This window comes from Watersipora subatra, chromosome 10, assembly GCF_963576615.1.
Source record: "Watersipora subatra chromosome 10, tzWatSuba1.1, whole genome shotgun sequence".
In the NCBI taxonomy this organism is placed as follows: domain Eukaryota; kingdom Metazoa; phylum Bryozoa; class Gymnolaemata; order Cheilostomatida; family Watersiporidae; genus Watersipora; species Watersipora subatra.
Window position 1 is genome coordinate 29,615,966 of NC_088717.1, and position 21,914 is coordinate 29,637,879.

The window sequence follows — 21,914 nt, forward strand, 5'->3', positions numbered from 1 at the left end:
AGTAAAGGGAATTACGATGATATTTTCCTAACAATTCTTACCAGATTATTACAATATTTAATTATAAGAATAATTATTCGATTTTATAAGATGATTATCAGATTTAAGTATAAGAATAATTATTCGAATTTCCAATATCGAAGTCTATAGTGACCGATGGTGTGCAATATGTTACTGTTTTTATTTTACTGAAGATTTTGTTGATGATTTGGCTGTGCCCGATATCGCGATACTGCCAAGCCGTTTTTAACATCTGCAAAATTGAGTAATACATTTTCTTATAAATATACAGCTATTTGTATGACAACCAGCTAAAATCTATTTAGATTAATAAATTCAGAATAGTTTTTTGGATATAAATACAGAAATCTAGATAAATATCACATCTTCTTGATATTGGTTGCTATGACGTTTTGAAATGTAAGCAAAATTGTGCGTTGGTTTTCGTTTCGTAAACTTTAACACCAGTTTTCTCAGAATTATGCTTTCGCACTAATGGTAAACATGCATTCAGTTTATTGACAATAAAATCTGCTGTAATTAAGCTAGAATCAAAATTTTTTTGCAAAATAACTGAGAATTTTCTCCCTTTGCTAATGTAAATAACTCCAAATCTTACAATTCCGACTTGAAGATGTGGTTGCGTCAAAAAATTCAATTTAATGAAATTAAGACCCATAAAAGGCTAAAACATCAGCTACAATTTGATGCCATTTTTGTCTTTGTAGACCAACCCTGTCTAGAGATATATGCATTTGAATCAGGCCCTCTTTTAAAAAGCTCACGTTCCATTGGGTGCTTCTTTCGTGACGTCACAAGCAAGATATCTGAAACGAAACCACGAGCAATAAATGAGGTCGCTTCGTTAGCCAATCTTGAGCGCGAAATTTTTATATAGGCCGTAATAAATGTTATCATTCGTAAAACGCGTTGTCTGTGATCTCGAAGATTCTCATCGTTAGAGAATTCATTCTCATTCATTGGAGAATTCTCATCATTACTGATTCAACGCGTTTCAACAATTACTAAGTTATACATAGTTTTAAAATGGCTTCAAGTTCGAGCGACTGCGACTCAGAGTTATCTGAGCAACTTTTAGTAAAAGATTGGAGTAGACAGCCTATGGTCAAAGCTGACAGGCGTCAGCAGCGTTTTGCTGCAGAGGAAGACAGCATGGAAGTAAATTAACTTAGAGTCTTCTATACTTAAGTAAATGTAAGATTTTTATAGTCATAAAAACATATACTAATTAATAAAATGATAATTCTTTGCTATCTCCAATCATCACTTCATAGCTTATCTGCCGTTTTACCTAGCTATAATATTTTTTTCGAATTTTCTTTGGTAAATTAGAGTCTTGATTACAAATTATTTTCACTCGTAGGAAGTGGGTAAAATCGATTGATCATTGCAAATCTTTAATTTCCAGAACCAAAGCTTCGAATCGTTGGCTTGGCGTACTAGTGCCTTTATTAAACGTTTATTCGTTTTTAAAATTACACTCGCAATCTATTCAACTCCCAATTTGGAAGCTGTCAATAGATACGCTTTAGAATGACATATCTATGAATGACATATTTATTGCATTTGTTTTACTGATTACAGAATATTTATGTCGTCCCACCAGCCGAAGAAGCTTTGTCAGTGTGGAAACTGCCATAAGGGGAAAGAGAGACTTGAATGCGTGCTGCATAAGCCATGATGTTTTGTTTGAGTTTGTTGCAGTAGATGAATTTGTCTTATTGTATCAGCTAATACTATGTGAGTGGCCACGACTTGATGAATATTTTTAATAAAAGCTTTATGCCAAGATGAAAATATTTTCGCTTGTAAAAATTATATAATAAAATAATATTGTTGAAGATAATGCAAAACATGATTTGCAGAATATTGTAGTGAATTGGATATGGTATATGGATGTCCGCAGAACTGGAGAATGTGAGTTCAAATCCAGTTTGCAGCAGACTTCTCATCCTTAAAACTCTATCCCTGCCTATATTCTTTTCAAAGATGTGGCTTGCTTATTTCACTTCAGTAGTTTTCAATAAGAATACTACTAGTAAGAAACTAGTACGTAGACGGTGTAGGCAATAATATACAGCCCCGCCCCAAAGATAGGCAACAGACATAATGTGGGCGGGGCTTATGGAAGGCTGTATATCGTTAGTATGGGTAGCTGCAGAACTGTGCTGATACAAAGACCGCGTTCTACATAGTTGACTTGACAGAATTACCGTAGACCGGTAGAATTGATAGTCGGTACCCAAATGTTTACACAACATTTAGAGAAAGTGAGTAGAACAAATTTTCAATTTTCGTTATTTGAGGCCTTTGAAACATTCATAATAATGCATCTGTAGCAGGATTTAAAATTTTATTCTAGCCAACATGAGCAAATACAAAATAAGATATATGCCAATAGAGCCGCGTAAGACTAGACTTTTATCGCAAATAGCCAATGTGAATATGAGAGATAGAGACAGGTTGCCTAACGCGTGACATCATTTTGGGCAAGTCTGGGCACGTTTTTGTGGCCTGAGCGTTTTTACGGCGATCAGATTTTTTCGGTTTTAATCTTCAAATATCTTGGCAATGCGATCGCGTAACACAACAAACAACATATCAACTGATAGAGAAAAAAATGCTTTCTTTTAAGATCAACTTAAATTTGACGAAACCACATCTTTAACCATGGTTTCTGTGATCATGACCCAAATATTCTTGCAATGAGTGGGAAAAGAACCATTTAAGGGCAAAACTTCCATTAGTTCCATTTGATGCTATTGGTACCTGAGTGTATTATTATGTATCACTGAATTATTCTGCGCATATTGCAAGCAAAAGATTGATAATCTAAAAATAGATTGTAATTGGACAAAACATTCAAGAACTTGGATTAGTATATTGTAAACACACAATTCTTTTTATCAGCATTGTTCCTTAAAGGTTGACTTGCAATGAAATTCACATTACAGTTATCATACAGTTAACATACTATAGTGTTGCTATTTTTTAATAAGTACATCACTTGTATAAAATTTTGATGATTTTTACTAGGAGATATTTGCATTATAAAATTACTACGGTTTCTATATCCCTACATACGAGTTTTTCACTATACGATGCCAACCTTGCAACGGATCAACATCGTATCATGAGAGTGCATTGTATACAATGCACCCTCACGATGCGATGTCGATCCGTTCCAAGGTTAGAGGAGACAAATACGTATCAATGCTAATTATGTTACTGTACATTTGAAAATAAATTTAATACGTGATGAAATGGAATTTTTTATTAGGCTAAAAGAAGTTGTCCAATTCTGTCCAATTTTTTCGACTGGTTTTAAAAGAAGTTCAATACATTGGGTCATGAAAAGTAAAAATAGCCAGGAAGACACAGCTTTCCTGCTGGTGCAGAGAGTGCTCTAAGAAAACAAGCTAACTTGGTGCAATGTAGAGGATAGCCTACTTGATCACTTATTGAGGATGATGCTTGCTGGTGCCTTGTACATGCTGATGCAATGCAGGAAATTGCTAGCGAGCTAACGCTTGTAAAAGGATTCCAGAAGGTTGTACAGTAGTTTTTTTTTGTATGGAATGTGCACAAGAATCAATGTAACCATACATGCAGAAGTTTGTACGTATTTATACCCTAACAGGCAGGGCTTTAGCAAGTTCTAGAAAGTAATGTGGATGCTTCAACCATCTTGAGTAGCTAGTTATATATGAGTTACATACATACGATGAATTGTATTTACGTAGTAGAAAACAGGCCCACCTGCAATGACATGATTAAACAAGAAAATAAAACATAAAATCAAAATGAAATGAGTAAAACATGAAATAAAATAAAACATGAAAAACACGTCACACAAAGAAAATAAATGAATGATATACATTATATATATTGTACAGTATTGTTTTTTATGTACCAGTCCACACCAGTAAATTAAACACTTGAAATTTTTCTGACGATGTAAGTTTTTCTGTCGCTTCTGCTTCCGTGCCACTACTAAATGGTTGCTCCTCTTGAATGCTGATCTCGTGGGTAGCCTCGAACTCCTTCAAATTGTCAGTCCTAATCTGCTCCTTGTGTTAGCTTTAACGAATTTCTTGTTTTTAATAACAGTGATCGCAATTGTTAATTGATTGCGACCATATTCCTTGGCAATATTAACAATACGAGGGCTTTCTTCCCATTTATTTATTACCTCCAACTTTGTTGTCATAAGAATAGTTTTTCCTTCGTCTTGCAATGTTTGTATCAGTCTCAAATTCCATAGCTAACGAATTAAATATAGATACTTGTAAAAATAAATGTATGATGAATAAAAATTTATTGTAAAAGGAAGTATAATGCTAAAAATGAATATTTGCTCATGCTTACGCACTTTTCACAAAAATTTCCAAGATGGAATGCTGACCTGAGAGAATTCGGTCAACGTGTCTCTTTTAAACGTTGTGAAAATGTTATTGAACTGAACTGCATTTTGGCGTCTTTGTATTTTGATGTACGTAATAAGCGCATCGACTGCCAAACTGAACTCGAGTAAAAATTTTCTTGAATTCGTATAGTGAAATAAAATTCGTATGGTGAGGTGAAAATCTCACTATGTTCAACTTCATAAGGTGAAAAAAATTGTATATCAGGGCAATCGTATCCTGAGGGAGCACTATAGTCTTTAAGGTGCCTCTACAAACTTTCGCAATTTTACTGAGAAGCGACTAGCATTAGCTCTATGCAGTTGGAGCCAAAATAAAGCTGTCTGGCCATAGCACCAGCTAGGCAGTGACAGCAAAGAGTCAGGTCAGCGACCAATAAATGCAGTAATTGTTGACAGTCATTGCAGTCATTAATTTTGGCTTTGTGTCGCAAAAGGAAGTCAATGAGCAACTTGTAGACACTGACAGAAAATGATGGGAAGCCAGAACAGCCTACGAGAGGACTCTGCTAGGCTACAGGAGAAAGAAGACAACTGCTCATCTCTCGACAGGTTAAAAAGAACAGGCAGACATACAAGGTTTAGGAGTACCTAGCCAAAATGATGAGCATCGTATGAGGTTTCCGTACTACTGTGCCAGCAGTAAGGACAGCAGTATATTAGTTGAGCAGCCACGGTCACCAAATCTACTGCAAGTAGCAACACTGACAAGAATGGAGGCACATCCGCTAGCTTGGAAAGGATTGATGAGGTTGAGGATAGCCATATACTGAACACAGGTTAGGGGCCAGCTGGTTCAATAAAGTTGATGCCATGGAGGTAGCATTAGTGAGCTGGATGCGGCGCCAGTTCAAGTGGACCCTCACACCGGTGAAAGTATGGTATGTAAGTATGGTGGGGGCAATGCCGATGAAGCCAAGCTTCAGCGAGGCTGTTATTTCAGATCATGAGGATCTTCTAGAAGAGTTCCAGGGCTTGGACTCTGATGCCCTCGCAGGAGGGCTCCTGGAGAAGCGAGATCAGAAACGGTAAAAGAATAGGCCTACTGCCTTTGAAGGATTTTTGATGAACGATAGTCATTTGCATTTGGTGTGTTTTGGAAATAGGATGGTCGTAGTAAGTTAAGGCTAGTTGGTAAAGCAAATATTCAGTTGCCAAGTAGGAACAGATATAGTGGTGATTGTAGTGGGTGCATGCACTACACGGACTGGCTTTTGCTGGATTACAGACGAGTGGTAAAAGGCAAAGAAATGCTTTAAAAAATGTGAAAATCCCGCAATAAATGATCTTTTTTGTATTGAAAAATCAAACAATGCTAAATAGCAATATCAAGGTTAAGGGAAAAATCTGGGTATTTACCTGCGTCCGTACAGTCCCCAGCACCAGCAAAAGCTGAGACTTGGGAAACATTGTCTCATTATCGATTACATTGTTTCTGGTCGGCAACAAAGTTGGACTTATAGTACAATACATGCAAACTAGATGTCAGGCTATACTAAAAGATTTCTATTGGATGGCAGTCAGTTCCAAACTCTTGCTGTATGAATGAAGAATAAGCGCTGGTGGTGCAGCGTGTTGAACTGCGGTATGAAGTACTGGTGCTGATGTTTACGCAGTGAGCAGAATTGAGAACGTTTGATGTATCGATCCAACAATACCGAGTTTGAGTGATGATATCGATTAAAGGTCTTAAGTCGTCCCTCAGATCAGCGTTCGGATAAAGGTAGCAGCTACTGTCACTAGAAGAGACTGGTGGTGCCGATCTTTCTATCTGTTTCTCTAACACAACCTTCAGTTTGAAAGAGGTACTGTCTGGTGCAGAATCCCAAGATGCTGGGGCATATTCCAGCACAAGATGCAAAAACTGTTTGTACACAGTCACACGAACCTGTTCTGATGTTGTTGTGTCTGATAAAACCCAAGGTGGAGTTCGCTTTGGTGGCGTGCCATTGATATGAGACTGCCACTGAATCTTACTGTCAAGTGTCACACCAAGGTATTTGATGCTTTAGGCTCTGGGTTTAGTGGTGTTGTGCAGACAGACTTGGTTGTCAGTAAAAATCATTTGATTACCAAGTCCACCTGCACAACTCCACTATAGCCAAAGATGAAAGCATCAAATACCTTGACGCTTTCAGCTCTGGATATAGGCCTAGTGGGTGTTCAAACTTTAATCGTTCCATGCGTATCTAAACAGTCTATATAATGCAAAACAGTCTTATTACTTTGTTGTTGAAATAAAGCTCTAGATTATAACAGTAGTTCAATTTGCTTACAGACTAGATAGTGTTAGGAAATAATTTTACGGATAGATGATACACAAAGAAAAATATTATTTGCGCTACTGCCGCAAAACATATGACAGCAAAATGGTTACTGTTACCTGTGCCTAAAAGTATTACATCAAAATCTTCCGGCAGTGCGTCTGTATGATTAGGCATAATCGAGTTCAAAGACTACACTGGTCTTACGGGGAATGTACCTCTGGACAGGTAAGCTGCGAGCTTCCAACGTTAGCAGTGAGTCCGGAAACACTCATCTTTGTGATAAGAAACCAAAACAGTTTTTAAAGCAGGCTATACAATATAACCGCTTTGTGCAACAAATGGACGAAGGTTTAGGCGAAGGTTGTTTCAGGCTACGTTGTCATAACGATTTTCAGCGAAATAAGTAGTGTATTAGTTAGTTGCAATAGTGTTTACTAAACGGCATCTTGACTCTGACCTAAACCTTTCACATTGAAAGTTAATTTGACAAATGGCAGGTCTGCCCAGAGAAGTCATAAGATGGTTACAAAGTCTTGATTTGACTTGGCAAGTAAAAAATGTCAAGTGGTGAGTTTTATCAATTCATGTTCACTTTATTGCGAGAAGATCTGCTTCGAACAACATGTTCAAGTGACTAATCGTTCTGCATAAAAACTTGTAGAGAAATTACATCATTAATTTAATCGAAATAGCAAAAATATAATGTTAATGTTTATTATTTGTATTTTTAGCATAGTTAGAAGTCTTACAATTTGTGTTATCTACATTTCGTTACAGATTCTCACAAAAGCTATGGAATGTCATAGCGAATATAAAACACTTCAAATTAAAGCACAACATAATATTCTGATGACAGAAGACCATTAAAAATGTTTGTAGTTTGTATGCAAACGTATACTTGCTTATCTATTTTTTGCGGGAGGGCCAACTGCACCTATTTGTAAATGACCCTGTCTAGCACATTTAGTTGGTTTCTGAGACAATAATATGGCTTGCTCTTCATAGTCGTTTAACACTGTGACTAGTTATGGGTTATCAGGTAAGCCATTGCTGGCAGGTTAAAGCCTAGTTGAATAGTTTTAACCTATGAGCTTATAGGTTAAAGTTACAACTTGTAGCTTTCTTGACACCTTCAAATGTTGTTGTTATGTGTGGTTGTGGAGAAATTATGTTATGCATAACTAATCCAAATTCACACACAACATCAGCGTTGAATTTGCTTGTCATATTACTCTATTTTGACTATGTTTAGTTTGTGCACTTTTACTTAGCTTGTGGGTGCTAATTTGATTATTACTGGTTCAGGTGCTAATGAAGGTGTTAAGCTATTGTAAGTAATGCTGATATTTACTAGTACAAGTTACTTCTTTATTCTATAAGTCAAACAATTAAAATACACAACTAAAAAAACTCTAAAACAATAATATTAATGACAAAACAATTAAGAGAGCTAATAAAAATTACATCCTTACTCGAACGGTCGTCTGTGTTTGCTTGGCTCGGTCCATGCGGCTGTGAATAGTCAAACGAGAGTCGTGAGAGGTCATAGGTAGAAAGTGTCGGCAGTTGAGATAGTGGCGTAAAGGAAGCTCAGCTGGTGGAGAAGAAGGAGGCTCCATTGGTAGAGAAAAGAGAGAGGCTCCTCGGCAGGCAGATGGGAAAGCGTCCAAGGAGGCCCTCGGTAAGAGAGAGCCGGAGCTCAAGTTAGAGCCGAAGATAGAGATGGAGATGGAGGTGCTGAGTCATTGGAGCTGTTCTCTTTTATTGATGTCTGGCATGTGGGATGGTTAGCCTGTGGGTGTAGGTTGAGTGTTAAAGTTCGATGCTTTCTGTGAGGCGTGCGAAGATATCTTGTTTGCGTAAGTCTTCAGCTGGTGCACGTGATGTTGACATGTAGGGTGAAGCTCGTGACTTACTCCTAGTGTCTAGGTCATGTTTGACAGGAGTGGCAGATCTGTATGTGACTCATTTGACTCGCCTTTAATGTTTCTCTGGTGGCTTTTTGATGTTGATGATTGGTAGGTTTAATTGCTTTGACTTCCCTTTGGCATATTCTCCATCTGGTGTTGACGCAGTTTCTATGATTGATTTCTTCCAAATTTGAAGTTTCTAGTTTGCTTTTGACATTTTCTAATTATTGAATCTTTTAATGTCTTTGGGTGTCTTGCTGCTTGTACGAATTATATGCTTATCCTGTGGTCTGGGTACATTTCCTGTTGGTATCTTGTTTTCGCAGTATTTCCATACAACTTTGCTATGGATGCAGACATATTGTTTGGTAAATTCGGAATATCAAGTTAATCATCTCTGAATACATCTGAAATGATAGCATACTCTACACCGCTAAGTAAAAGTAGAGTGTCTCAAAGGGAAACAGTGTGCCACCACATTATTACTTTTGTTTTAGCGCATAGCTGGCTAGTGGCTATACAGTTTCTGGTCGTACTTTCAAGTCATGTATAGTTTTGGGTAAAAAAGCTGTTGGGAAGTATACCAGAGGCTGCATATACTGAAGTGAGTTTCCCATGGCTGGGTACGCTTGTGTCTCGTTGTTTTTTTATGAGATTTGTTTTTAATTATTTCATTATAACTAGATGTGAGAACTTGATGTGAGAATACTGTGTCGTTGCTCATCTTAGAGGATTTTAGTGAGTAAGCTACTCTATGCCTGCGTCTGTATGCCTAGGCTTCAGTAATACTGTCACAACTTTTTAAACTGCTCACGAACCTAACAGCTCTCCTCTGCATGCCTTCAATTGAGTTTTTCATAGTTTTGTTGGTAGATTCACATATTGTATCCGCGTACTTTTTGGTGGGTATACATAGGCTGGTCTATATGAGCAGGCAGATGTTTTCGGGTGCACTACTGAGTGTATATTTAATTGCACCAAGATTTTACTAGCTTTTTCAGTTTTTAAGGCAATGTATCGGTCGTAATTTAGATCTTGTTGCAAAATGACACCTATATATTTGGTATTTTCTAGGCATTGTATATGCGATGAGTCAAGCTCATAAGCTCAGTTATTGTGTAATTTGTGTTTGATATAACTGACACAACCATTTTGCAATCATATAAATTAGAAAGATGAAACGAATAATATAACAGAGAAAATGTAACACGATAATGCATACTCACTGATTGTAGCCCACAGCTTTTTTAACAGAGGCTTGGACTCATTCAGTTTTTTAATGTAAATAAAATGTTTCCATTAGGCTTTGGAAAATCACCATATTCTGTTGAACTGGCTAAAAACTAAACAAGCTACTGTAGTTGTTCATGGACTATAGAAGAGCACAACCTCTCGTTTAAGGCTTTGATCAGGCAACATGTGTAGGCGATAGGAAGCATAAAACCATTATTACATAGAAGATAATCAGTGTAGAGTAGAAAGAATAGTACATGAGATTAAGTAGAAATAATGGAGTTTATGGTTTGGTTCGACGCATCTTCCAATGTTAGACATTCCTTTTTACTGCACTGACATTCTTCTGGAAGATAATCATTTCCATTTTATTAATAACTTCTTGGTATAGTATTGTGGCATCAGCGTACAAGCTGACTCTACAGTTGAAATCAGCGGGTAAAATATTAATATAGTGAATAAGAGAGGGTCGGCCCCAGCGCCTGTCCGGCCCTGTCACACACCAGAAGATAGCTCCTTAGTACAACATACTGTATTCGCTCCATCAAAAAAACTTGTATCAAGATTGTCGGAAGGGATTTTAATCAGGTGTAGTAATATTACCTGGCACAGTATTGTTAGCTCCAAAAGTCGTCACTATTAATAGTTGCACAAAAGGTTAGGGCTGACCGCTCAGGTGGAGAATTTGTTATAAGGGGGACCGAAGTATTGTTAATAATCTGAATCTTCAGAGGTGTCGCTGGTCTCACCGCATCCGTGATCTCGTGAAATGCGTGGATCACGTTTCCATGGTTCCTAACAATGTTACATCACATATCTGAGTTTTTCCGAAAAGAGAGCATATGGGATGTTAGCAAGGGCTTTTGTGAAGTCTAATACATGTATCAGCGAATGAGTAGTTTTGTGTAGTCTAATACATGTATCAGCGAATGAGTAGTTTTGTGTAGTCTAATACATGTATCAGCGAATGAGTAGTTTTGTGTAGTCTAATACTTGTATCAGCGAATGAGTAGTTTTGTGTAGTCTAATACATGTATCAGCGAATGAGTAGTTTTGTGGAGTCTAATACATGTATCAGCGAATGAGTAGTTTTGTGTAGTCTAATACATGTATCAGCGAATGAGTAGTTTTGTGTAGTCTAATACATGTATCAGCGAATGAGTGGTTTTGTGGAGTCTAATACATGTATCAGCGAATGAGTAGTTTTGTGTAGTCTAATACTTGTATCAGCGAATGAGTAGTTTTGTGTAGTCTAATACATGTATCAGCGAATGAGTAGTTTTGTGTAGTCTAATACATGTATCAGCGAATGAGTAGTTTTGTGGAGTCTAATACATGTATCAGCGAATGAGTAGTTTTGTGTAGTCTAATACATGTATCAGCGAATGAGTAGTTTTGTGAAGTCTAATACATGTATCAGCGAATGAGTAGTTTTGTGTAGTCTAATACATGTATCAGCGAATGAGTAGTTTTGTGGAGTCTAATACATGTATCAGCGAATGAGTAGTTTTGTGTAGTCTAATACTTGTATCAGCGAATGAGTAGTTTTGTGTAGTCTAATACATGTATCAGCGAATGAGTAGTTTTGTGGAGTCTAATGCATGTATCAGCGAATGAGTAGTTTTGTGGAGTCTAATACATGTATCAGCGAATGAGTAGTTTTGTGTAGTCTAATACATGTATCAGCGAATGAGTAGTTTTGTGGAGTCTAATACATGTATCAGCAAATGAGTAGTTTTGTGTAGTCTAATACTTGTATCAGCGAATGAGTAGTTTTGTGTAGTCTAATACATGTATCAGCGAATGAGTAGTTTTGTGTAGTCTAATACATGTATCAGCGAATGAGTAGTTCTGTGGAGTCTAATACATGTATCAGCGAATGAGTAGTTTTGTGTAGTCTAATACATGTATCAGCGAATGAGTAGTTTTGTGAAGTCTAATACATGTATCAGCGAATGAGTAGTTTTGTGTAGTCTAATACATGTATCAGCGAATGACTAGTTTTGTGGAGTCTAATACATGTATCAGCGAATGAGTAGTTTTGTGTAGTCTAATACATGTATCAGCGATTGAGTAGTTTTGTGGAGTCTAATACATGTATCAGCGAATGAGTAGTTTTGTGAAGTCTAATACATGTATCAGCGAATGAGTAGTTTTGTGTAGTCTAATACATGTATCAGCGAATGAGTAGTTTTGTGAAGTCTAATACATGTATCAGCGAATGAGTAGTTTTGTGTAGTCTAATACATGTATCAGCGAATGAGTAGTTTTGTGGAGTCTAATACATGTATCAGCGAATGAGTAGTTTTGTGTAGTCTAATACATGAATCAGCGAATGAGTAGTATTGTGTGTTTCTGCTGTCTTTGCAACGTGATTTTAGAAAAAGCTTGTCAAGACAAGCTTTTTCTCAAATTATGTTGCCATTTGTGTCAGATCTCATATGATTTTATTTCCATTGTCGATTGGGCGTTTTCATAGCATATTCGGTACTATTTGACATTTGCCTGATTTTTGAGCACTTTTGACTGAATATCATTGTGGGACCAGCAGCATAAATGATAAGTTTTTTGGTACTTGGACTAGTTCTGTTTTCAAACTAGTTACTGTCTTAGACTAATGCGTGACCCAGACCCTTTGCACCAACATTGGTTTATATGGTCATAGATTTGTTTACGTTGAAACATTGCCAAGTTGTTTCAGTTGTAGCTATTTCTCTAAGTATTCAAAAATCCTTTCTTTGGTTATACTTCCATTTTAACTCACAATCTAACAAATCAAACTCCTTTTTCAATGTTCCGTTTGTGAGGAGCAGTTAGGAACAAATATAGCTAAATAGTTTATATATCCTTGAAATTGTCTGACAACATGGCTGATTTTGGCTTTGGTATTCTTGAGATTACCTTGTTTGCGCTTTTTTTATATTTCCTATTGTAATATGGCTAGTGTAGGACAAATCTTCCAGTAAAACTTCATATGACCAGTGTAAGACAACTCTTCTAGTCAAACTCAATATGGCCAGTGTAGGACAACTCATCTAGTAAAACTTAATATGACCAGTGTAAGACAACTCTTCTAGTAAACTCTTCTAGTACAACTTAAAATGGCCAGTGTAGGACAACTCATCTAGTAAAACTTAAAATGGCCAGTGTAGGACAACTCTTCTAGTACAACTTAAAATGGCCAGTGTAGGACAACTCATCTAGTAAAACTTTATATGGCCAGTGTAAGACAACTCTTCTAGTAAAACTTTATATGGCCAGTGTAAGACAACTCTTCTAGTAAAACTTTATATGGCCAGTGTAAGACAACTCTTCTAGTAAAACTTTATATGGCCAGTGTAAGACAACTATTCTAGTAAAACTTGCATTATATTAAATGAACTGGAAGATAGCTTTCTCTGCTCATCCCAGTAGTCTCTGCAGATTGTGGTCGTGATTGGTTGTTGTATCGTTCACGGTTTCACATTTGCCATAGGCGGAGAATATCATCAGCCACCACATGTATCAGAATTTCTACTAGGCCAGCCAATGTATATGTTAGTAGGCGTGAAATTTCTACAGGTTTGCTGTTTAGGCAAAGATTATCTTCAATAACTTCACCTTTCCCAAAAGGAGTTAAGGTGTCGTGAGGTCATCTTGCAAAGGGTCTGGTCTCATGAAATCAGCTTCTAACATGTTCTTACATGCGTAAAATTCAACACTGTGAATGTTAGGTGCAGCACGAAAATCTTCCATTATATCCATACCACCTTACTTGAAGCATATATATGGCAATTTGTTTTTTATTTTGATAATGGATAGAGATTCAATAACTATGTATAAATCTGTTTTTATCTATGTTCACTTACAAGTTCCCACAGAAGCTAGGAAATGTCACAATAAACAGGAAATACATCAAATTAAAGCACAGAATAATATCCTGAAACAGATTAGCTGGTATATTCATGTAGGAAACATGGAGGACCAGGAATAGGCAAACAACAATGCAAACTAACTTGTCAGTTGTGATAAAACATCTGGCAGTGAATAATGTAGTATGAGATAATAACAAGAAAATACAAGCAATGACATATCAAATTTGTGTTTACATGTTTGCATTAATTGTGTGGTACATCACTTACAAACTCTGCTGGCCTAAGTTCAGTATTAAAGTTACAATTTTCATTCAAGCTGTTGAAAACAATTATGTCCAGTAATAAAACTGATGTCTATCTGTATCATGTCTATCTGTATCATATGTCTATCTGGATCATATGTCTATCTGTATCATATGTCTATCTGTATCATATGTCTATCTGTATCATATGTCTATCTGTATCATATGTCTATCTGTATCATATGTCAATGGTTACAGGGACCTCACTAATGGATATATAGTAGCCGAAATATTCTCTTGGTACTATCCTCAAGCCATTCAGATGCACAACTATTACACGAATGGCACTTCACTCAAATCTAAGCAGCTCAACTGGGACTTGCTCAACAATGTAAGTTACATTGTTGAGTTACATTATTAAGTTATTAAGAGAGTAGCATTTCTCCACTTATTCTTGTACAAGCGTCTGTCAACCTTCTCTTCTTGAAGATTGTCACAAACTGTTACGTTGGCCAATGAGGTATTATATAATATTCATTATATCTATCATGTCAATATTCAATATTATTAAAGTGTAAAACATTCACCGTGGCAGCCATTAAAATGAAAAAATGGTTTGACATAGCATTCAAAATACCTTCTCCGCTAAGAGAACAGATATTTGGTGGAAGATTGTTCAAGCGGCTAGCAATGAGCTGTTTCTTTTCTAACAATTATTTTGAAACTATCATTGCTAGCTGCTATCGTTTGCCTAATAATACCTCTTCTCACAGCACCCGAGGGTATTGTAAAGTTGTAAACGTTATATGTCAAGCCATTCATTTGATTTCATTGGCTAACTGCTGCCGTTTATTTGTTTCTTGCATGGCTTAGTTTGGAAGATATTTATTTCTGTTTGAAATAATATTATTGTCTAGAAAGTAACATATATATCTTATATCTACATATATATTTCTCAAAGTCCGTGTGTTGGAAATCCATCTGTTGGAAATCCGGCTATAGCTATTATTAGAACAGCTGAGCTGGACAATTATTGGAAGCCTAACCTTATTAACTAGCTTAGTGGGGTTTTCCATTGGCAGTATGCCAGGCTACTAGCTTGAAAGGTACAGTTGTTTGAAAAAGTTTTAAAACCTTTACAGCTGTTTTTATTTTTCACTTAATTTATTTCAACTACGCGACACACTTCTCTCGTGATATGTACTTTGAAAGTTATAATGACAAATGTTGTTATATGTTAAATACAAATCAATTTTCTGTCCAAAGACTCTTCTATTACACGGGCAACGCCGGGTGACACAGCTAGTTACATTATAAATGGTTGTCTCTAAAGTAACGTATATATTATATTCCCAATGGTTGACTATAAAGTAACATATATATATATATTACATTACTAATTTTTGCCTATGAAGTAACATATGTATATATTACACTAGCTGCATTACTCGTGTTCGGGAACAGATTTACGTAAAGCAGTAGTTTTATTGAGAGTTGTCTTTCATACTGTAAAACAACTCCAAATATGCAATCTACTGAAATTTCTGTGCTGATTTGACTGCATACACATATGCAGTTGTACATGTCAATAATGTTGGAGAGACCAATGGAAATATGCAATGTGTTCTACAGCTAGTCTACAATGCATCAGTCTCGAACCATTCAAATCGGAATTGTCCTAATTTTGTACACAGAACTGATAATGAAATTGACATCGCTAGGCAAACTGAAGTTCTTCAAACTGGCAGTATTGAAAAGTTTTACATATTTTAAATTACATATTTTAAGAAATTCTAGAAAATATTTTCCTATTGCACTGCTAAGGTATCACCAGCATTTATTGAATTGAGATTTATTCTACATGCTCGAAACACTAATCATGACTCACCAGTTCTTCGTCTATAGCCTGTGTTTTGACATGGTGTATACAAACTGTGCAGCGGTAATGTGGTTGTGTTGATAAAATTTATTATCAATAAAATCTACTATATAAACTACATATATGGCCTCTTGCCTTTTCAATGTAAGGCATTACATCTGGAGCATTTTTGGACATTCGTCTCTTAGAAAAATTCGGCCCTATACTGTGTTGCAGGAGTGTAGTCAAGTGCGAAGTTTTCTGTCCATACACGGCGCCTGGTAGCAGCTGCTGTAGCTAGTGCGTCTCGCTGTTGTCGCCGTTTCATCTGCTCAGAAAATTCAGCTCGCCGAGCAGCTGTTGTAGCTAGTGCATCATGTTCTTGTCGCCGCTGCATCTGCTTGTAGGTTTATGCACGTCTGGCCAATGTAGCAGCTGCTCTGAGCCGTTTCAGTCGTTGCTGGGTCGGTTCAGTAGTCTCTGCACTTCTAGCGGCTGTAGCATCTATTCTAACCTGCTCTCGGTGTACCTGTGTTTGTTCAGCGGTTTCTGCTCTTCTAGCAGCTGCTATTCTGTTTCGTTGTAGGCATAGCTGTGTTTGCCCTGCAGTTTCTGCACTTTTAGCAGATGCAGTAGCAGTTCCGCTTCGTTGTGGGCATAGCTGTGTTTGCTCTGCAGTTTCTGCTCGTCTAGCTGCTGCTTTGCGAATTCAGTCTCTTTCTCTACGGGAATCAATCTGTTCTTGCGTTTGGGCAGTAGGCTTTTTGGAAGGCATTGCACTGCTTCAAGCATTTCTAAAATTGAATGAGATGGTGTGCTTTTTTGTAATATACACTGCTCGCTTTCTTCCCACCGTCGCCTATTGCAACGCTCGGAGTGCCCGTGCAAATTCTGTAGTAGCTGTAGTTCTGTAGTAATAGTAGCTTAAAAAAAGTAAAAGTAACTCAGCTGCGGAAGGAAATGAACATGTTTACTATCACAAACAATGGCAAATCTAACGTTTGCAACCCTTTCACTGAAGTAGGCTCATTCATGCTCTTTCTATGGTCGACCGCAGTAAACACATTTTTGTGACTTTCCCAGCAATTGCTAGCAACTGAATTTTATTATTTGTTGATAACATAACCAACGATCTTTAGGACTTTTACGGTAGTGACAGTTTTGTCCTAAGATTTCTCTATAAAATTAGCCTAAAATTTAATTTTAAATCTTTGTTTGAGAATTTCCAACTTCAAAACGAAGATTTTTTGTGCGAGTTCATTAAATGCATTAATAAAATTAAATGCATTCATTAAAAACAAATAACTACTTATGTTGATGATATAGCCAATTCAGATTTTTGTGATTACACAGATAATCAAACTGCATAAAGTATAAATACAACGATATTTTGTATAGCAGTGCTTGTTAACATGTTGGCAAAATGAAATATATAACCAAAACAAACGTTATAGATGGAGTTTGAAATTGAAAAAATATTGTATACATATTAAGCAATATCGGCAAAATGGTTGGCAGTAGGCCGATAGCTAAATTTGTGCACTGACGCAAGTGAAAGGGTTATGTAGTGGATGTGTGGAAATTCATAGACAATATAACATTGAATGAGAAGGACTCACCTTTTAAAGTACTCACCTGATGTATGAATTTAGTAGGTGAGAACAGCGTTTTTTCCAGTGGCCCCAAGAAACAAACGTTCACGTGACCTTCTTGGTACACGTTGGCAGTAAATATTAATCACATGTAAATTACTACTCATTAATTTATTTTATTTAATGAGTAGTACATTTGTATAGCTGTATGGGCACCTTTGTATAGGCCGCAGAACTCAGGACGGTGCTTTTTAACACGGCAGCATATATGGTTAGGCAGCAGAATAGGTTTTTTAAATGAAACAACTGATCAGATGTAAAGCATGCGATTTTGGATTGGTCGTAAATGTTTACTCGTGTGAAGATATATTTTTTTATCTGCTGAGATTTGTTTGTAGTTTCAGGTGATGTGACTGCCAGGATGTTTTAAGATTAAAATTGGCAAAATTGATTGCTGTTTAAACGCTGAGAAGAAAAAAGATGGGTCTTATTCTCTGAGTGTTTTAACGGCGATCAAGTTTTGCCAATTTTCATCTGAAAACCTCATGACATTACAATCACCTAAAGCAACAAACAAATCTCAAGTGACAGAAAAATATCTATACTTCCTGATAAATAATTTTGAAACTTTACATGAGAGGCTCTATAACTTGCAACAAGCAATCTATGATTTTGCTTTATACATAGTTTGTATATGTACATGTATCTTCTGTTAAATACATGCACTTGTGACAGTGCTCTGATAACTTGAACGCTCTGATAACTTGAACACTTTCGCTCGGTCCCGTGAAGTTCGAGTTATCCATGTTTGACTGTATATGATTTCAGTTCAGTGTTGGCATACAACATTGATTAAGAAATACTTAGCTTTTTTATGTATAAATTTAGTAGGTGAGAACTGCGTTTTTCAGTGACCGCAAGAAACCAACATTTGCGTGACCTTCTCGGTACACGTTGGCAGTAAATATTAATCGCATATAAATTACTATTCATTAATGTTTTTTATTTAATGATTAGTACATTTGTATAGCTGTATAGGCCGCCGAACTCAGGACGGCGCTTTTTAGCATGGCAGCAATTTTGCTGTTTCAAACGCACCAGTGTCGTTGAGTACCGTAAAGAGGCGCGCTAACCCGAGATAACGTGATTTTGTGTAAAATCGATAAATAGGTTATGTATAGCTCGGCGTGTACTAACTGGAGATTCCCGTTAATGCGCCCTAGATACCTAGCAGCGGCTAATAGTCCGAAAAGTACGGTACTGTATAAGGCGGACACACAATCAAGCAGACAGACAACGATTGCCGTTTATATAGTAGATTACTAATGGTTGCCTATAAAGTAACATATATATATTACATTACTAATGGTTGCCTATAAAGTAACATATATAGGGCCTATTATATTACTAATGGTTGCCTATGGAGTGACATATATATTACATTACTAATGGTTGCCCATGAAGTGACATATATATCACATTACACATGGTTGCCTATAAAGTAACATATACCGTATATACTCAATTATAGGACGCACCCTAGTATAAGACGCAGCATAAATTTCAGCCAATTATTGAGAATAAAGGGTAATTCAAGTATAGGACGCACTTCAATTGATCTCTTCACAAGTGAAATTTTCGCGCGATCAATCGATTGTTTTCTCACTTTTAGGGCTCAGTTGACTGACTGACAGGTAAGTTTTAATGCTGGAGTGAATTCAACTGAAGTCTGCCGGCAATCAATTTTGTACCGTAATTGGAATCCATAAATCTTTTCACATGCGCTGTTTATTGTGTTGTTTTTGTTTGTCATGAATAAATTTTTTGAAAACGAATCTGGTTGTTATTTTCTTGTCAGTCACGTGACTATATCTTGGAAGTGAGCAATCATTCTTAATCTTCCTTATAAAGGCGTCCGTTTGACCTCATACCGTAATAAAAAGCTACGAAAACGTGAAATAAAAACATAATTCCATTTATTTATCACCTCACTCAGACATAGAAATTTGAAATTCATTGCAATTTTTACAAGTAAGTGTATACATAATAAACTGACAAATGTTTATTTTCAAAAGCCGTTGAATTCTTCTTCATCAGATGAATCTTCAAGGAGTTTCTTGGCTTGTTCCTCGGTGAGTATATCGTCATAGATTTCATTTTCGTCATCAGTGTCTTCATTGGTGTCGTTCACTTGATCAGTCCAGAGGATGTCGTCTTCTGTTCCGTCGAGGTTGTTACTGATAGAACATTTCTTGAAGGATTTTTCGATCATCGGCGCTTTTCGCTCATCGGCGCATCATCTTACGTTTGTTGACTGAAGACATTTTTGCGAGCAATAAGTGGAGTTAAAAACAGTTAAAATCCCCGCGATTGTCTTCCGTCTACCGAGTGTCCATTCCCCTCTCGTATACGTGGTATACGGTATAGCAGTGGCCTGATAATCGGTGCTGCTTCATAGAAACACATGGCCTCTCGTGGTATGTTGCGATTATAAGACGCAGGTGAAATGTAGGCCGATTTTCAGGTCAAAAAAGTGCGTCTTATAATTGAGTATATATGGTACATTTATATTACATTACTAATGGTTACATTATAATTGAGTATATATGGTACATATATATTATATTACTAATGGTTACATTTGGTGGACAATTTGAAACCAACAACAAACATAAATAGGCAAGCACAGCGGTTTTTCCTATAATTTTCCTGTTTCTAAATATTTGCAGTTTTTAAAGAAGTACAATATAGACATTCCACCTGAATATACAGATGGTACAATGCATTGTAAAGAAGGGGCTGCCCAGCTGTTAGTGGAGAGAATGTATGAGATCCTAACAAACAGACAGTAAGTATAACATAATAGTACTGAATGATGTTCAGCGAGTATGACACAATCGCACTTACCTACAGATGTTTTAAAACATTGACTTTAGTATTTAATGCATTTTAAATATTTCCGCCACTTAGCATTTCAACTATATGACTATTGAGCTAATTACCTGATTCAGGGTGAAGAAGAAAGAAGGGAATGAAATAGACTTCTCAGATAGGGCATACCAAAACAAACTACCGATGCATGCCAGAACAACAGCCTCCCAAGTGGTGAAAAATAACATAAAGGGCACAGAGCTTGACGCTCAACCCAGCATACTGCACACGCAGTTCAAGGTGAGGTTAAACAATCAGTAAAGTTCAAAAAAACTGAACTAGTAATATTTCTAGATAAGCTGCTGCCCTTATTAAATAAACCTGATCTCAAAACTACGTAAAAAAGGATGTCACTCAAAACCTTTAGTGAGAATAATCGGTGTGTTGCTAAAAGCCCTAGTAACAGAAACAATATCTTTACCGCTGCAGGCTCACGATGTCATTAGAAATCATGTTGAGCAACGACGAGTTGACAGACTGAGAGACCCACAAAGGTTCGATATAAAGCCTACAATAGGAGAAAGGGCAGCGAGACGACCACCTCCAATTTCTTGTGCTTACGAGGAATCCCCCGACATGCAGGTAAACAAATGCTGGCTTTCAAGGTGGTATGATTTAGACGGGTTCTGTTGGTAAGTCATTGAGTAGCCACATTGAGTAATAATAAAACAAATGAAGAGCAACTAGCAACAACGGGAACATAAGCTATATAAACAGTTCTTGTTTTTATGCATTCATACTAGGGTTACGCGTGATACAGTTAATCCAGTTTGACATTGCCACGGCTCACTAGAATATAATGGCTCTGGAAGACTTTCATACCACTGGTAGTCCGGCGAGCCGTGAGAGATTGTTATGCGTAATAACTATGTGCACAACTATTCTATGTTACAGCCAAGTGATTGACTGCGCAGTTGGTAACACGCTTGGCTGTAAATTTAAATATCCGGGTTTGATTCTAGTGCGGTGCAATATTTTTCTCTAACGCTCTTAGCGTGGCTTCAGACAGACCAATAGAGTGAAACCTCTAGTAGTATAGTAAATATTACTACTTTATACAGATTATAATTACTGGCCTTGTAATGAAATGGCAAAAAATTAGCAAAATGAAACGGTGTGTTGCAAAAGTTTTCATCGAGAACATTTAAATGCCTTGAACCTGGCTATGGGAAGGTGGCGCCTATCACTGTTGTATACCTTGGTATAAATATGGGAAGGTGGTGGTTATCAGTGTTGTATCCCTTGGTACAAATATGGTAAGGTGGTGGCTATCACTGCACTATACCTTTGTGTGATACTAAACCCTTGTCCTTTAGGTGTCGAGTAATGCAAGAGCTTCTCTCATCACTAGTGTTCCAGGAACAGGTAAAATAAGAAAGTCTGCATTGAAGTCTAAACAATCAACGAGAGAAGCATCTCCGAAAGAGCAGACAATTCCTGAAGTGACAATAAAGCAACTTAATGCATCTAGTGTTCCACAGATATCAGCGTGATTGATGTGATAAACATTATCGACATACGCTATTCGACTTCTCATCATCAAGGCAGTGATACAAAGCTCCTGCTAAATTACATAATATCTA

At 36.8% G+C, this 21,914-nt stretch overlaps 2 protein-coding genes across 2 annotated transcripts in view; one reads left to right on the top strand and one right to left on the bottom strand.

Annotated features, from left to right (window-relative positions):
* Positions 1 to 6,963, bottom strand: part of LOC137406011 (rab proteins geranylgeranyltransferase component A 2-like) — an 89,335-nt gene extending 82,372 nt beyond the window's left edge. Inside the window, exon 1 of the mRNA XM_068092514.1 lies at positions 6,828 to 6,963. Coding sequence (XP_067948615.1) covers positions 6,828 to 6,885 — 58 coding nt within the window. The 5' untranslated portion in view covers positions 6,886 to 6,963. The remainder of the gene's footprint in view (positions 1 to 6,827) is intronic.
* A 175-nt stretch (positions 6,964 to 7,138) lies between these two features.
* Positions 7,139 to 21,884, top strand: LOC137405598 (spermatogenesis-associated protein 4-like). Its single transcript, XM_068091908.1, has 6 exons — positions 7,139 to 7,278; positions 14,209 to 14,341; positions 20,130 to 20,248; positions 20,412 to 20,571; positions 20,761 to 20,913; positions 21,648 to 21,884. The coding sequence occupies exons 1-6, from the start codon at positions 7,202 to 7,204 to the stop codon at positions 21,822 to 21,824; spliced, it is 819 nt and encodes a 272-aa protein (XP_067948009.1). The 5' UTR covers positions 7,139 to 7,201; the 3' UTR covers positions 21,825 to 21,884.
* Positions 21,885 to 21,914: the final 30 nt, after the last annotated feature.

What these genes read in the sequence shown, in the direction of transcription:
- LOC137405598 (XM_068091908.1), top strand. Translation starts at nt 7,202, where the DNA reads ATGGCAGGTCTGCCCAGAGAAGTCATAAGATGGTTACAAAGTCTTGAT. An exon ending in CAAGTAAAAAATGTCAAGTG is followed by an intron (nt 7,279 to 14,208) that starts GTGAGTTTTATC and finishes CAATGGTTACAG; the next exon opens with GGACCTCACTAATGGATATA. An exon ending in TACTGCACACGCAGTTCAAG is followed by an intron (nt 20,572 to 20,760) that starts GTGAGGTTAAAC and finishes TTACCGCTGCAG; the next exon opens with GCTCACGATGTCATTAGAAA.